General features: G+C 41.2%; 1 protein-coding gene across 1 annotated transcript in view; it reads left to right on the forward strand.

Moving 5' to 3' along the window:
- fer1l4 (fer-1 like family member 4) overlaps positions 1 to 14,323 on the forward strand; it is a 43,014-nt gene that overhangs the window by 5,460 nt on the left and 23,231 nt on the right. Inside the window, exons 3-18 of the mRNA XM_044173036.1 lie at positions 598 to 686; positions 795 to 894; positions 1,681 to 1,775; positions 2,687 to 2,731; positions 4,217 to 4,378; positions 4,473 to 4,533; positions 5,352 to 5,483; positions 5,646 to 5,708; positions 5,820 to 5,904; positions 5,985 to 6,153; positions 6,431 to 6,611; positions 8,322 to 8,508; positions 12,022 to 12,101; positions 13,216 to 13,341; positions 13,592 to 13,659; positions 14,102 to 14,204. Of these exons, the coding sequence (XP_044028971.1) occupies positions 598 to 686; positions 795 to 894; positions 1,681 to 1,775; positions 2,687 to 2,731; positions 4,217 to 4,378; positions 4,473 to 4,533; positions 5,352 to 5,483; positions 5,646 to 5,708; positions 5,820 to 5,904; positions 5,985 to 6,153; positions 6,431 to 6,611; positions 8,322 to 8,508; positions 12,022 to 12,101; positions 13,216 to 13,341; positions 13,592 to 13,659; positions 14,102 to 14,204 (1,746 nt within the window). The remainder of the gene's footprint in view (positions 1 to 597; positions 687 to 794; positions 895 to 1,680; positions 1,776 to 2,686; positions 2,732 to 4,216; positions 4,379 to 4,472; positions 4,534 to 5,351; positions 5,484 to 5,645; positions 5,709 to 5,819; positions 5,905 to 5,984; positions 6,154 to 6,430; positions 6,612 to 8,321; positions 8,509 to 12,021; positions 12,102 to 13,215; positions 13,342 to 13,591; positions 13,660 to 14,101; positions 14,205 to 14,323) is intronic.

The following is a 14,323-nucleotide window of genomic DNA, read 5'->3' on the forward strand; positions in this document are numbered from 1 at the left end:
GTGTGTTGTGCGCATAAACCTAGCACATGGTGATTAATGGTCCAGTGTCAAGACTGAGACTTCCTTCTTGATCTAATTTGTTAGCAGTTAGCAGTTTGCCTGATATTAACGTAAATACAGCGCCTGTATCTCAGTGTGTTGGCCGTCTTTGAGCAATGTGTGTGTGTGTGTTTACTTTGACCTCAGTTAAATTTCATGAGAGGTTTATATGGGAGAGGTCAAAGGTCATCAACCAGGAGAAAAAGATCAAGGAGGGCATTCACATTCGACATCGGAGGCCATCTTTGAGGAGTTACCATCTCCCCTCATATACGACCGTCTGTTATAATGTGACTGAGGACCATTTAATGACACTTTTGCTGAAGAAGGCTGTGAGATATGGCTGAAAGCTCAGTAAAAGCAACAAAACTGGACTTTTGAATGCACATTATTTTGGTTAAGAATGAACTTTTATGATCAAAACTTATTTGAGTTGTTTGAGTTTTTACTTGTTTTTCTTTTTTTAGGTAATTTCAGAGCATAAATGAACAAATGAAGTAACCTGTGTGTGTGTGTGTGTGTGTGTGTGTGTGTGTGTGTGTGTGTGTGTGTGAGCAGCATTTCCGTTGGCCTCACTATGGTAAAGTGATCACAGACGAAGTTTTGTCCATCAGTGTTTACAACTGCAGTAAAGTCTTCTCCAACAGGTAACACACACACACACAGAAAGTACATACACACAAACACATGTTGTTTTTGTATTAGTCATATTAAAAATTGAGTGTGTGTGTGTGTGTGTGTGTGTGTGTGTGTAGACTCCTCGGTAAGCTTGTTGTCAGTCTCCAGCATGTTGTTACTGCGGGGAGGCTGTTGCTACGGGAACCGCTCACAGATGCTAACTACAGCCTGACTGATGTAAGGACACACAAACACACACACTCTTTGGTGTAAGAGCAGTGGTGGAATGTAACTGAGTACTTTCCTTTTTATGCTACTTTACACTTCTACTCCTCTACATCTCAGAGGCAAATATTGTACTTTTTACTGCACTACATTTGTCTGACAGCTTTAGTTACTTTGCAGATTACAATTTTTCATACCCTTCCTATCCAGTGAAACCCATGTATCTCCAAATATTTTTGAGGTTTTGAAGTGTTTCCTTTATGGGTTGAGAAAATTCTCCTACTTCTTAAGACAAATAAACTATTTAAAAACCTCCTTGGATCAGCTGGAAAGTGTATCGTCACAAAGCTGAAAACAGGGCTGTTTTTCTGAGCTCATGAAAACTTTTTAGAGATAAGTGGTTCTCACAGGACAGTTGTAGACTACAGCTGTAGATTAAACTTCCCAACAGTTTAGAAAATAGTTAAAATAACTCAACCGTAAACATCTACAGCAGTAAAATGCAACAAACACATTAATGCAGCAGTGATATTAATCCAGAAACATCAGATATAGTAAAACACAAACAGGGACCATTTTACTACAGAATGAGTACTTTTACTTTTGACACTTAAATACGTAAATTTTGTTGATAATATTTTACTTAAGTAAGGTTTTGAATGCAGGACTATTACTTGTAGTGGAGTATTTTCACAGTGTGTTGTTAGTGCTTTTACTTAAGTAAAGGATCTGAATACTTCTTCCACCACTGTATAAAAGATTACTGATGTTGGATGATATCGCTTTCTCTCTCTGTAGATCTATATTGAGTTGGAAATTCGGTATCATCCAGTTGAAGGAACAGCAGGAAGCTGGGAGGGACACGACTTCCTGAAAGTCGAAGACAAAGATGAGTAAGATCATGTCCACACTGAACCGGAAACATCTTTTCCACTGAAAACAGCAGCCTCTGGTTGTAGTGTGGATGAAGAAAACAGAACTTTTTAGTTGCCACTTGCACGTTAAAGGAGCACGCCAACATTTATTTAAATCCTCTTGTTTCCTGAGTCATATGAGAAGATTTCTGTCTGGCCAGTAGAGAGATGCGTCCACCAGTTTCACAAAGATATTTTAGACTGGTCAGTATTGTTAGGCCAGTCCTAATGTTGCTCTCTGATTAGTCTGATGCAAGTTAGACAGTTTCACAAGAATAAACAATGTTGCGGAGCAAGCAATAAGAAAGAAGAGAGATCTTGTAAACCTTTGGAAATATACAGCAGTGAGGACATTGCCAGTCATTTTTGTTGATGATTGACGAGTTAGCAGAAGTCGTTCAGCCACATTAAGAAGCCACAGCCTCTCAGCTCTGCTGCAGGTCTGCACTGCGTTTAGATTTTATGCAATTGGAAGTCTTTGTATTGTTACACTCTTTGTTGGATTTTGTTTAGTTTGACAGGGTTGCTCGGTCAGCCATGTATTTTAGTTTGAAATACGTTGTAATTTACTCAGAAATCAGGGCAAGAAATCACTTAGTCAAGAACTAGACAGCTTTGTGCAATGGATGAATTTAGATGGCTATCTGAAGTCTAATTTAAGCTATAGTCAAAGTTTATCTTTGTGAAAGCGGCCCCAGGCCTTAACACAAAGAGTGGAAGCAGGCGACGCTGCTAACCAAGTCATCCACCTTCCAACAAACAAGCAGTCGGAGGGTTTCAGTGTTTGGTGTGTTATAGAAAATTTGTGCAGACCTCCAGTGCTGACCAGACTGAACAAATGATTCTTTTCTCTCGTGTCATTTTGTTTCTCTTCGTTCCTTCATCCTCAGATCAGCTCTGGTCATCAGGAATGAAGCATTTGATGACCCTGAAAGGTGAGAATTTACGCAACTCACAATTCATTCTCTCAGCAGGCGTAATACAGGACACTGACACTGATGTATCTACGAAATCACAACGTCGGCCAAAATATCGGACATGGCCCAAGTATCAGTTTGAACACCCAAACATGATCCTCATCTGCTGGAACAAATACAGTCATCTGACCTAGATGTCCTTCTTTGTAATATTCTTCCACTCAGAGGTCTCTGACATTTCTCGTTCTGCAATATCGATTTTGATTATACTTTCTTTTTTCTGTCCATCGTGAGTCTAACAATGCTATAATCGTGCCACTGAAATTAAATTGCTTTCTTTGTCTGCTATAGCTACATATCTGCTCTGTAAATCACTTGTCATGTATTCTTCTTTGAGTAAAAATCAGAAAGCAAAAGGGAGAAATGTATATTTTTTGCTTTCATGATGGCGCCCCCAAATTTTGCTTTAGTTTGACAGAATAGCATTACGATAACTGTCTGTGTAGATGGAGACCTTATATAGATACAGAACATCAGATTTCTATTATAGGCAGAACAGCCGGTCACAGTGAGACAGAGCCTGCTACACAACACATTAGCTTTCTTGCTAAAGTTTCCTTCTTATCTAACTCACAAACATGAACACGCACCTTAGCTTGTTGAATGAGCGACCAAACAAACATTCACCAGGAAAAAATGGAGCATGCAAACTTTCCAGCAAATGTCACTTTGGTCCGGTTAGATGCTGTTGTGGTCTTTACTCTTCAGTACCACTAACAATACTGTATGTTTTGTCTTTTTGCACTTATGTCCTTTATGTTTGCACTGATGTTGTATTTGATGTACTGTCACAGCCGGTCCATTAGATGAGATTAATTCCACCAGTAGCTACAGTGCAAGTTAGTTTACTTTGTCTTGTTCTCTAAGGTGTAACACCGGCACTCTGGCAGCCTGCCAGCTGCTGTCAATCAAACACAGACAGGGACACGCCCCTCCAGCTGGCTGAGACTAAAAGGAGCATTTCTGTTTTTTCTCCAAAAGACTTTTTTTCTTCCCTAAGAAATAAATAATAATAATAAAAACTATTAACAATCCATTAAAAAATGTATTATTATTAAATTATTTTTGACTAATTTAGACTAAATGTGATTTCACTTCAGTCTCAACGTAATATTAAAGGGAAATAGAAACAATATAAACATCATCATTAATTGTGAATACTGACAGGTTCCTTGTCTGCTGCCACAGTTGGTCTTGATCCCTCTTTTAGTCCGACACTGTGAATCGATTGTAGGTATGTGGGACCCATAAATGGTGCCAGCACATTGTGGCAAACCCCACCTATGATTTCTTTCCAGCAGTTTATAAACCCCAACCCTCTACTTCTGAGAAAAAACAAAGCACATAGTATGCTGTATTTGGGGAAACTATTCATTACTGTCTCTCTCTCTCTCTCTCTCTCTCTCTCTCTCTCTCTCTCTCTCTCTCTCTCTCTCCTGTTAGTCAGCAGACTGTCGCTCGCCCAGGTCAGCTGGACAGAGAAGCTCGGCGTCTGGGGCGGAGCCTGGTCCAGACTGGGGATGAAGATGAAGACGATGATGATGATTATGATGATGACCTGATGGACATGGAGACTTCCAACATCATCTTCACTCCTCTGCTGAGGTCTGGTTACCTTACTGTCTGTTTGAGTTCGGTCAACTCATCTAAAAATCATCTGTTGTCAACAATGTGTGTGTGTGTGTGTGTGTGTGTGTAGTCGTTGCAGACCGCTGACCAGAAGTGTTGCTGCGGGGACGCCCAGAGCCCAGAGCTTCCAGGTGAGTCTCATCCTAGTTGAATGTGACCGGAAACCCTTTAATTAAAGCGGCTATAATTTATATCTTTATAATAACAATGTATCAAATGACAATGTGTAATGGGAGTGATGAACCTACAGAGAACTATCACCTGAATCTGCAGCTCCCCTCGGCTTTACGGATCTTTATAACAACACAAACTCACTGTACACTACCCGCTCAGCACCAAACAACAGACAGACACAGTTAGAGACTAAGTGGTGAAAATAGTGGAGCATTTAGCAGCTAAAGAACTCGATATTTTCCACTGAGAATGTGCTTTACTTCCTGCCTGAGACTATGGACACAACTCTCGCTCTGGTTATACAAGGACCGTATGGCTTGTAGCAGCGGTCCTAGCACACTGTTCTCCTGCTGCAGCCCCCACAAGACACCCCGAGGGGCATGGTCATAAGCCTCCTCCAAGTCCACAAAACATGTAGCCTGGTTCGGCAAACTCCCATGAACCCTCCAGCATCATTGCAAGAGTAAAGAGGCTGGACTATTGTTCCACTACTGGGACAGAATCTGCAATGTGTCTCCTGAATCTGAGGTTCGACAATGAGTCTTTTCCAGCAGCCTTGATACACCAATAATTGGCGCACACCCTCTGGTCCCCCTTTTTGAAATGTGACCCACCCCCATCTGCCAGTCCACACGCATTGTCCCACTGATAAGGGTTGGTTATTTGATGCTCCTTAAGGGGAGATGAAGTTAGCACACAGACTTCCCAGTCAGTCAGAAGAAACCATTATGCTTTTATACATCGCTGAGGTGTGTGTGTGTGTGTGTGTGCGCAGGTGAATGTGAACATCCTAGAGGCTCAGAAGCTGGTTGGAGTGAACATCAACCCTGCAGTTTTCATCAGAGTGGGAAATCAGAAAAAACACACAGCAACGCAGAAATCCACAAACTGCCCCTTCTACAATGAGGTACAGCAAGAGGAGCACAGTACAATATAGTCGAATACAGTACAGTACAATATAGTACAGTACAATATAGTAGAATACAGTACAATAATATACAGCACAGTACAGTATACAGTAGAATACAGTACAGCCCCATACAGCTGTTTACCTCCTCTCCTCTTGCAGAACTTCCAGTTTGAGTTTCAGGAGGCTCCAGAGATCCTCTTCGATAAAGTCATAGAGATCAAGGTCAGTTCCACAATTTTGTTTTTGTTTTTCACTTCTGTTTCTACTGCTGTTACCATGGTGAGAGACCTGGGTGTGGCCAAAGTGAACACCTGTAATGTCACCTCCTCTCAGGTGTTCCACAGGCGGACTCTGGCCTTCCTGTTGACCCACATTGGAACCTTTAAAATTGACATCGCCACCGTGTACAGCCAGCCAGGTACCAGTACTGCTCACACTGCAGCACTCTGATCAAAATACTGCAGCACTCACTGACCTCTGACCTCTCTGCGCCTCCAGACCACCGCTTCCACCAGAAGTGGGCTCCTCTCACCGACCCGGCAGACACCAGGTCAGGGATCAAGGGTTACGTCAAGGCCAGTCTCAGTGTGCTGATGAAGGGAGACGCTCTGAGCATGTCCAGTCTGCCACCGCCCTCCTCGTCTGGAGCCAGCGAGGAGATAGAAAAGTCAGTGACAACACATCGTAATGCATCGTCAGATGAATCATCATCATTACTATGATCACATAACATTTTACAAAAACACAACTACACAGCAAAAAACAGATGTGATGGCAAAAGGCATGAATTGGTATGGCCAGATTAACATGGTTGGGGCCCTGACAAAAATGAGGTGTGGGCCACTATTGACCTCCCCAAAAACTTACATTATATCAAGGCTAAGTGTGAACTTACGAGCAGCTGGTGTGACCGGCTCCGGGTTCTGATACTGTTTTTCTTGCAGGAACCTGCTGCTTCCTCGTGGTATGGCTTCTGAGCGTCCGTGGGCTCGGTTCCGTGTCCGGATCTACAAGGCTGACGGTCTGCCCACCATGGAGGCGGGGCTAATGGCCAAGATGTCAAAGGTCACTGACCGGACAGTCTTCATTGATCCCTATGTAAAGGTGACCTTCGCTGGGCAACAGGTACTCAGACATGTATATACACGTTTTGTTACATATATTCTCCTCCAGCAAGAACAGGAGGAACCAGAGACTAAATTTAAATCCTGTATGATAGTTCCAGGTGCCAAAAAAGTCCCTGCTCTGGGGGGTCGGACTGACTGATGGTTTAGGAACTTTTGGGTCAAAGCTTGCAGGGCTGGACGTCTCTGATTGGTCAAACACCAACTCAGCGGCTGCTTCAGCTTGTGTACCAGAAGTACTGGGTGACTCTAATATTAATATAAAGATGAGGGGTAGACTATTTCTTGAAGTTTGGTAACATTAAAGACAAAGTAAAACTTTGTTAGCGAGTGAGACAAAGAGAGAGAGAGGGAGCTAGGGTCAGGGGTCAGGGGAGATAGCGAGTGAATGACGGTGAAGACCTACTGGAAACTGAAGCAAACAAATCGCACATCAGCTCCGGCACTTCTGGCTCAATGTTAGCTAGTGAGCAGCTTGCTCATTAGCAAACATCATATAAATAATTCTCCAACAATTTATGTGACTTTGTTTTTGTTTGTATCTGTAATCTCGGAGGTGAAGGACATACAAAAGGGGGATCCCAGAAACTATAATAATAATAATTATCTTCTCCACAGCTGGTAATGACTAAACTTTCTGACCCACCACTGCTTCACCTTCTCATTGTCAGTTTTCTGGCAAATTACTGTCACCTGGGAAATTTTGCCATAATTCTGCATAAATATAAAGCTTTTCAACTTTCGACTCCTCCCTTTTTTCAAGTCACTGGTCAGCCCTGCGTTGCCTGGAATCCCACAAATCATTACAAAGTCCCATAGAAAATTAATAGCAGTGGTGGAAGAAGTACTCAGATCTTTTATTTAAGTAAAAGTAGTAATACCACGGAGCAGAAATACTCTGTTACAAGTAAACATCCTGCATTCAAAATCTCTGAATATATTATCATCAAAATATACTTAATGTACCAAAAGTAAAAGTACTCATTATGCAGAATGGCCCATTTCAGAATAATGTATATATATGTATATATATATATATATGTTTGGATTTTAATTATTATGTGTGCATCATTTTAATGTTGCAGCTGAGAAAGGTAGAGCTATTTTTAAGTACTTTATATACTGCTGGGTAGCTTGTGAAGTTTAATTTTAATCTGTAATATTACATCATCATTTATTTGTGAATTATATTTGTTAATATTAATCTGAATCTGCAAAGTTACTAGTAACTAAAGTTCTCAAATAAATGTAGTGGAGTAAAACATACAATATTTACCTAGGAAATATAGTGGAGCTGAAGTATAAAGTAGCAGAAAATGGAAATATTCAAGTAAAGTACAAGTACCTTAAAATTGTACTTAAGTAAAGTACTTGAATAAATGTACTTATTTAGTTTCCATCACTGATGAATAGGAGCAAACTATGTGTCGCGCTACTAAGTGGGTCTTCATGGTGAAAAAGCAGGACCGGCGGTCAAGAGAGCTAATGAGTGATCATGAAAGAGAGGGCGTGCTGATGACAATAAAGCGAGTGAACAAGAAAAATAAAACTTTATTTGCTGATTTGAATTTGCCTAATCTTCATGGTTCTTCAGATGAGGTGGAAACACAAACAGGAAAACGCAAAAGGGGCTTTTGTTACTTAATTAGTGTATTGGTCAAAAAATGCTTATTGTCTTTTGATACTACACCGTCTGTGTGTGTATATGTAGGGGGAGACGTCGGTCGCCAGTGCCACCAGCTATCCAGTTTGGAACGAGGAGATCTCCTTCATTGAGCAGTTTCCTCCTCTGGCTCAGCGAATCAGAGTCCAGATCCTTGATGACGCCAAGATGGGAGACATTGCCCTGGCAACACACTTCCTGGACCTGCAGCAGATTTCTGACCCCACCAGGAACGGTAGGACCTGCAGTTTAAATGCTCAGTGATACAATACATAGTCGTTTTTTGTTTTTTTAATTTAATGACACTACTCAACATCAGACCTCACCTGCAGAGAGAACCAGGTCTGTATCTGACACAGGCTTTATCAGAGACAGGCCTTTATTTCTATATTTCATATACTATATATTTCATATCATATTTCAGTAAGAAATACTGAATAATCTGCTCCTGCTTTTATTTGCTGCTGCTTGCTGTTCACTAATTAATTCCAGTTGCTTCTACTTATGCCATTTTTTAGATTGCTGTTAAGCTACCGTCATTGAACTCAACACCTCCTTCTCAGATACTTTGCATTGAAAGCCTTTCAGTGTTTCAAATGGCATACTTCCTCCCTTTCCAGGTAGGCTTTTAATGTGAAACATCTGAAAAAAGTGTTCAGTTTAATTGATAGTAGTCTACTGACTTAACTGTGGCCCATTTCAGAATAATGTATATATATACAGTACAGACCAAAAGTTTGGACACACCTTCTCATTTAAAGAGTTTTCTTTATTTTCATGACTATGAAAATTGTAGATTCACACTGAAGGCATCAAAACTATGAATTAACACATGTGGAATTATATACATAACAAAAAGTGTGAACTGAACTGAAAATATGTCATATTCTAGGTTCTTCAAAGTAGCCACCTTTTTGCTTTGATTACTGCTTTGCACACTCTTGGCATTCTCTTGATGAGCTTCAAGAGGTAGTCACATGAAATGGTTTTCACTTTACAGGTGTGCCCTGTCAGGTTTAATAAGTGTGATTTCTTGCCTTATAAATGGGGTTGGGACCATCAGTTGTGTTGTGCAGAAGTCAGGTGGATACACAGCTGATAGTCCTACTGAATAGACTGTTAGAATTTGTATTATGGCAAGAAAAAGCAGCTAAGTAAAAAAAAACGAGTGGCCATCATTACTTTAAGAAATTAAGGTCAGTCAGTCCGAAAAATTGGGAAAACTTTGAAAGTGTAGTCACAAAAACCATCAAGCGCTACAAAGAAACTGGCTCGCATGCGGACCGCCCCAGGAAAGGAAGACCAAGAGTCACCTCTGCTGCGGAGGATAAGTTCATCCGAGTCACCAGCCTCAGAAATCGCAGGTTAACAGCAGCTCAGATTAGAGACCAGGTCAATGCCACACAGAGTTCTAGCAGCAGACACATCTCTAGAACAACTGTTAAGAGGAGATTGTGTGAATCAGGCCTTCATGGTAGAATATCTGCTAGGAAACCACTGCTAAGGACAGGCAACAAGCAGAAGAGACTTGTTTGGGCTAAAGAACACAAGGAATGGACATTAGACCAGTGGAAATCTGTGCTTTGGTCTGATGAGTCCAAATTTGAGATCTTTGGTTCCAACCACCGTGTCTTTGTGCGACGCAGAAAAGGTGAACGGATGGACTCTACATGCCTGGTTCCCACCGTGAAGCATGGAGGAGGAGGTGTGATGGTGTGGGGGTGCTTTGCTGGTGACACTGTTGGGGATTTATTCAAAATTGAAGGCATACTGAACCAGCATGGCTACCACAGCATCTTGCAGCAGCATGCTATTCCATCCGGTTTGCGTTTAGTTGGACCATCATTTATTTTTCAACAGGACAATGACCCCAAACACACCTCCAGGCTGTGTAAGGGCTATTTGACCAAGAAGGAGAGTGATGGGGTGCTGCGCCAGATGACCTGGCCTCCACAGTCACCGGACTTGAACCCAATCGAGATGGTTTGGGGTGAGCTGGTCCGCAGAGTGAAGGCAAAAGGGCCAACAAGTGCTAAGCATCTCTCGGAACTCCTTCAAGACTGTTGGAAGACCATTTCAGGTGACCACCTCTTGAAGCTCATCAAGAGAATGCCAAGAGTGTGCAAAGCAGTAATCAAAGCAAAAGGTGGCTACTTTGAAGAACCTAGAATATGACATATTTTCAGTTCAGTTCACACTTTTTTGCTATGTATATAATTCCACATGTGTTAATTCATAGTTTTGATGCCTTCAGTGTGAATCTACAATTTTCATAGTCATGAAAATAAAGAAAACTCTTTGAATGAGAAGGTGTGTCCAAACTTTTGGTCTGTACTGTATATATATATGTTTGGATTTTAATTATTATGTGTGCATCATTTTAATGTTGCAGCTGAGAAAGGTAGAGCTATTTTTAAGTACTTTATATACTGCTGGGTAGCTTGTGAAGTTTAATTTTAATCTGTAATATTACATCATCATTTATTTGTGAATTATATTTGTTAATATTAATCTGAATCTGCAAAGTTACTAGTAACTAAAGTTCTCAAATAAATGTAGTGGAGTAAAACATACAATATTTACCTAGGAAATGTAGTGGAGCTGAAGTATAAAGTAGCAGAAAATGGAAATATTCAAGTAAAGTACAAGTACCTCAAAATTGTACTTAAGTAAAGTACTTGAATAAATGTACTTATTTAGTTTCCATCACTGATGAATAGGAGCAAACTAGTGTCTTCATGGTGAAAAAGCAGGACTACTAAGCTAATGTGGTCTTCATGGTGACAAAAAGCAGGACCGGCTGTGTGTGTATATGTAGGGGGAGAAAACGCGCTTTTGGTCGTCCAGTGCCACCAGCTATCCAGCTATTTGGAACGAGGAGATCTCCTTCATTGAGCAGTTTCCTCCTCTGGCTCAGCGAATCAGAGTCCAGATCCTTGATGACGCCAAGATGGGAGACATTGCCCTGGCAACACACTTCCTGGACCTGCAGCAGATTTCTGACCCCACCAGGAACGGTAGGACCTGCAGTTTAAATGCTCAGTGATACAATACATAGTAGTTTTTTGTTTTTTTAATTTAATGACACTACTCAACATCAGACCTCACCTGCAGAGAGAACCAGGTCTGTATCTGACACAGGCTTTATCAGAGACAGGCCTTTATTTCTATATTTCATATACTGTATATTTCATATCATATTTCAGTAAGAAATACTGAATAATCTGCACCTGCTTTTATTTGCTGCTGCTTGCTGTTCACTAATTAATTCCAGTTGCTTCTACTTATGCCATTTTTTAGATTGCTGTTAAGCTACCGTCATTGAACTCAACACCTCCTTCTCAGATACTTTGCATTGAAAGCCTTTCAGTGTTTCAAATGGCATAATTCCTCCCTTTCCAGGTAGGCTTTTAATGTGAAACATCTGAAAAAAGTGTTCAGTTTAATTGATAGTAGTCTACTGACTTAACTGTCAGTAGAAGCAACTAGAATCAGTGAGTGGAAACGGTGTTAGTGTTCAAATTAGAGAGTGTTTTTAGCTGAGGTGTATGACATGATTTTGTTGTTGTACTGATGGAGTCGGTGCTGTTGAAATGAGGTGTGTACATTGTCTATGTTATGCTGAATTTACTTTTTGAGCCTTTAATAAAGACCAGCCTTTACTTGTTTGTGCCAGACTCTGCCATTATTTGAATACCAGCTTTTATTTGAGAATTTACGGTAACAGAGATTATATGTCTGTCTGCAGGGTTTAACCCCACCTTTGGTCCATGTTGGGTTAACCTGTACGGTTCTCCTCAGAACTCCACCCTCGGAGACGTTCACCAGGTAAACCAGACACAACCAAATCAAACCTGACATTTAAAGCGATAATTTGACATTTTGGGAAATACACTAATTTGATTTATTCCTGAGAGTTATCACTCTTATGTCTGTATGGTAAATGTAAAGTTACAGCCAGTGGCTGGTTAGCTTAGCTTTGTGCAAAGACTGGAAACAGGGGGAAACAGCTAGCCTGGCTCTGTCCAAAGTTCAACAAAATCTGCCTATCAGAACCTCTAAGGCTCACTAAAAACTTTCCTCTTTGATAAAGCTTATAGTTAGGGCTGGCTTGTTTGAGCCCTGAAACATCCCTTAGTTATGCTGCTATAGGCCTAGACTGCCGGGAGACTTCCCATGATGCACCTCTTTCCTCTCTCCTTCTCTCCCTCTCCATCTGTATGCATTTTTATCCCATTACTGCAGTTACTAACTCAACATCTTCTCTCTCCCGTAGTTCTGTGCTTTCTCGATCTCTCTCCTCTCTCCTTCTGTCGTTTTCAGGAGGTGTTTCTGCCTCTGGAGCTGCAGAGTCTGGATCCGTGGTTGTGGACCACCTGCTGCCCCTGTGTTCCTGCTTGATAACTGCTACTACAGTTGTTGTTATTGGCTTTGTTACTAATACTAACATTATTTTTCCTATAGCTGTCATTCCTATTATTATTGATTTATTAATATTAACACTACAATTACTTTATAAAAAAACAAGATATAACAGGTTAATTAGTGAGCTTTAGAGGTGCTGGTAGGCGGGTTTTCTTTACCTATGGACAGAGCCAGACTAGCTGTTTCCCCCTGTTTCCAGTCTTTATGCTAAGCTAAGGTAACTGGCTGCTGGCTGTAGCCTTATATTTACCATAGAGAGTGGTATCGATTTTCTCATCTAACTCTCTGCAAGAAGTATTTCCCAAAATGTTGAACAATTCCTTTAATGTCCAGACCTCTTGAGGAGTCAGTACCAGTAGTAATGGGCTGAGCCATATGTCAGTTTATGCTTTGGCAGTCTCCACCCATAGCATTGGTTGTAACCCTGCCCTGTAGTGCCCTTTTCAATCCACCAATTAGAACAGACTAAACAAAACTGATCCAGACTGAACTGGACAAACTCTCTTCTCTTCTCCAGGCTTTGAACCAGGGTCTGGGTGAAGGAATCTTCTACCGCGGTCGCATCCTCCTTGCTCTCTGCGTGGACGTTTACTCCTCCCCCTCCGCCGTCACCACAGATACAGGCTCCATCGCCTTGGGAAAGGTATCTCCTACTTCCTGTTTTTCATACGAGTTGAGCTGTATGTACAACGTCAGTTTATCAGCAGCTATTTCCTGTTGCACATTTCATCTGAGTCAGGATGTTGTTTCCTTGGCAACACAGCACAATATCTAATAAAATCTTATGTGACCTTAATGATACTGACCTGATCTCAGCAACTCTCACATCACCTTGTCGAATCTCATATGACCTCACTGACTCTTATGTGACTCCTTCTTGTGTGCCCTTGAAGGTGAAAGGAGCGCTGGGGAAGCTAGGACTGAGGAAGAAGAGGAGCAGCAAGAAGACGAAGGAGGGTCAGTCTACTGAAGAGAAGCAGGAGAAATGATAAACTAAACTTTAATTGGGAGGGTGTAGTTTCCTATCTTCATTCAGTCAGATGAAAACATGTACATCAGTTTCATCTCTGAGTGTCCAGTACACAGATAGGTCCAGGACTTGTTTAGCCTAGCTTAGCACACAGACTGGAAGTGGGGAAACTGGTAGCCTCGCTCCATCAAAAGAGAAAAAATCCACCTTCCAACAACTCCAAAGCTGAGCAAAAAAGAGAATTTCTCAACGTTTGAGTTTTATTCAAACTGTAGTCTAAAGAGATTTTTACAGTCGCTTTTAAAATTATTTATCTCACAGCTAAGCTTTGGATGTTGAAATGATGAAATTATCCCAGGCCTTTTTTGGGACTTCTTGGTTGGAGAACACCATATGTATTTATAGTCTATTTGTTTATTTGTTGTTGACGTAGCTTCCCGGCTGCCAGTGGATTGGCTGACGAGTCAGGAGACGTGGGAGTTGAGGTACCAGAGGCTGTTACCGTGGAGGTCGAGGAGACCCATCCACTCCCTGAGGTCAGTGCTATCAATACCAACACCATCATCATCATTAGTGAGCCAATTTGAACAAACTGTGTCTTGGTTGTGTCTGTGATATCTAATATTTCAGAATAAATAACATTTAATTTTTATCA

Source organism: Siniperca chuatsi, linkage group LG2, assembly GCF_020085105.1.
Source record: "Siniperca chuatsi isolate FFG_IHB_CAS linkage group LG2, ASM2008510v1, whole genome shotgun sequence".
NCBI classification, from domain to species: domain Eukaryota; kingdom Metazoa; phylum Chordata; class Actinopteri; order Centrarchiformes; family Sinipercidae; genus Siniperca; species Siniperca chuatsi.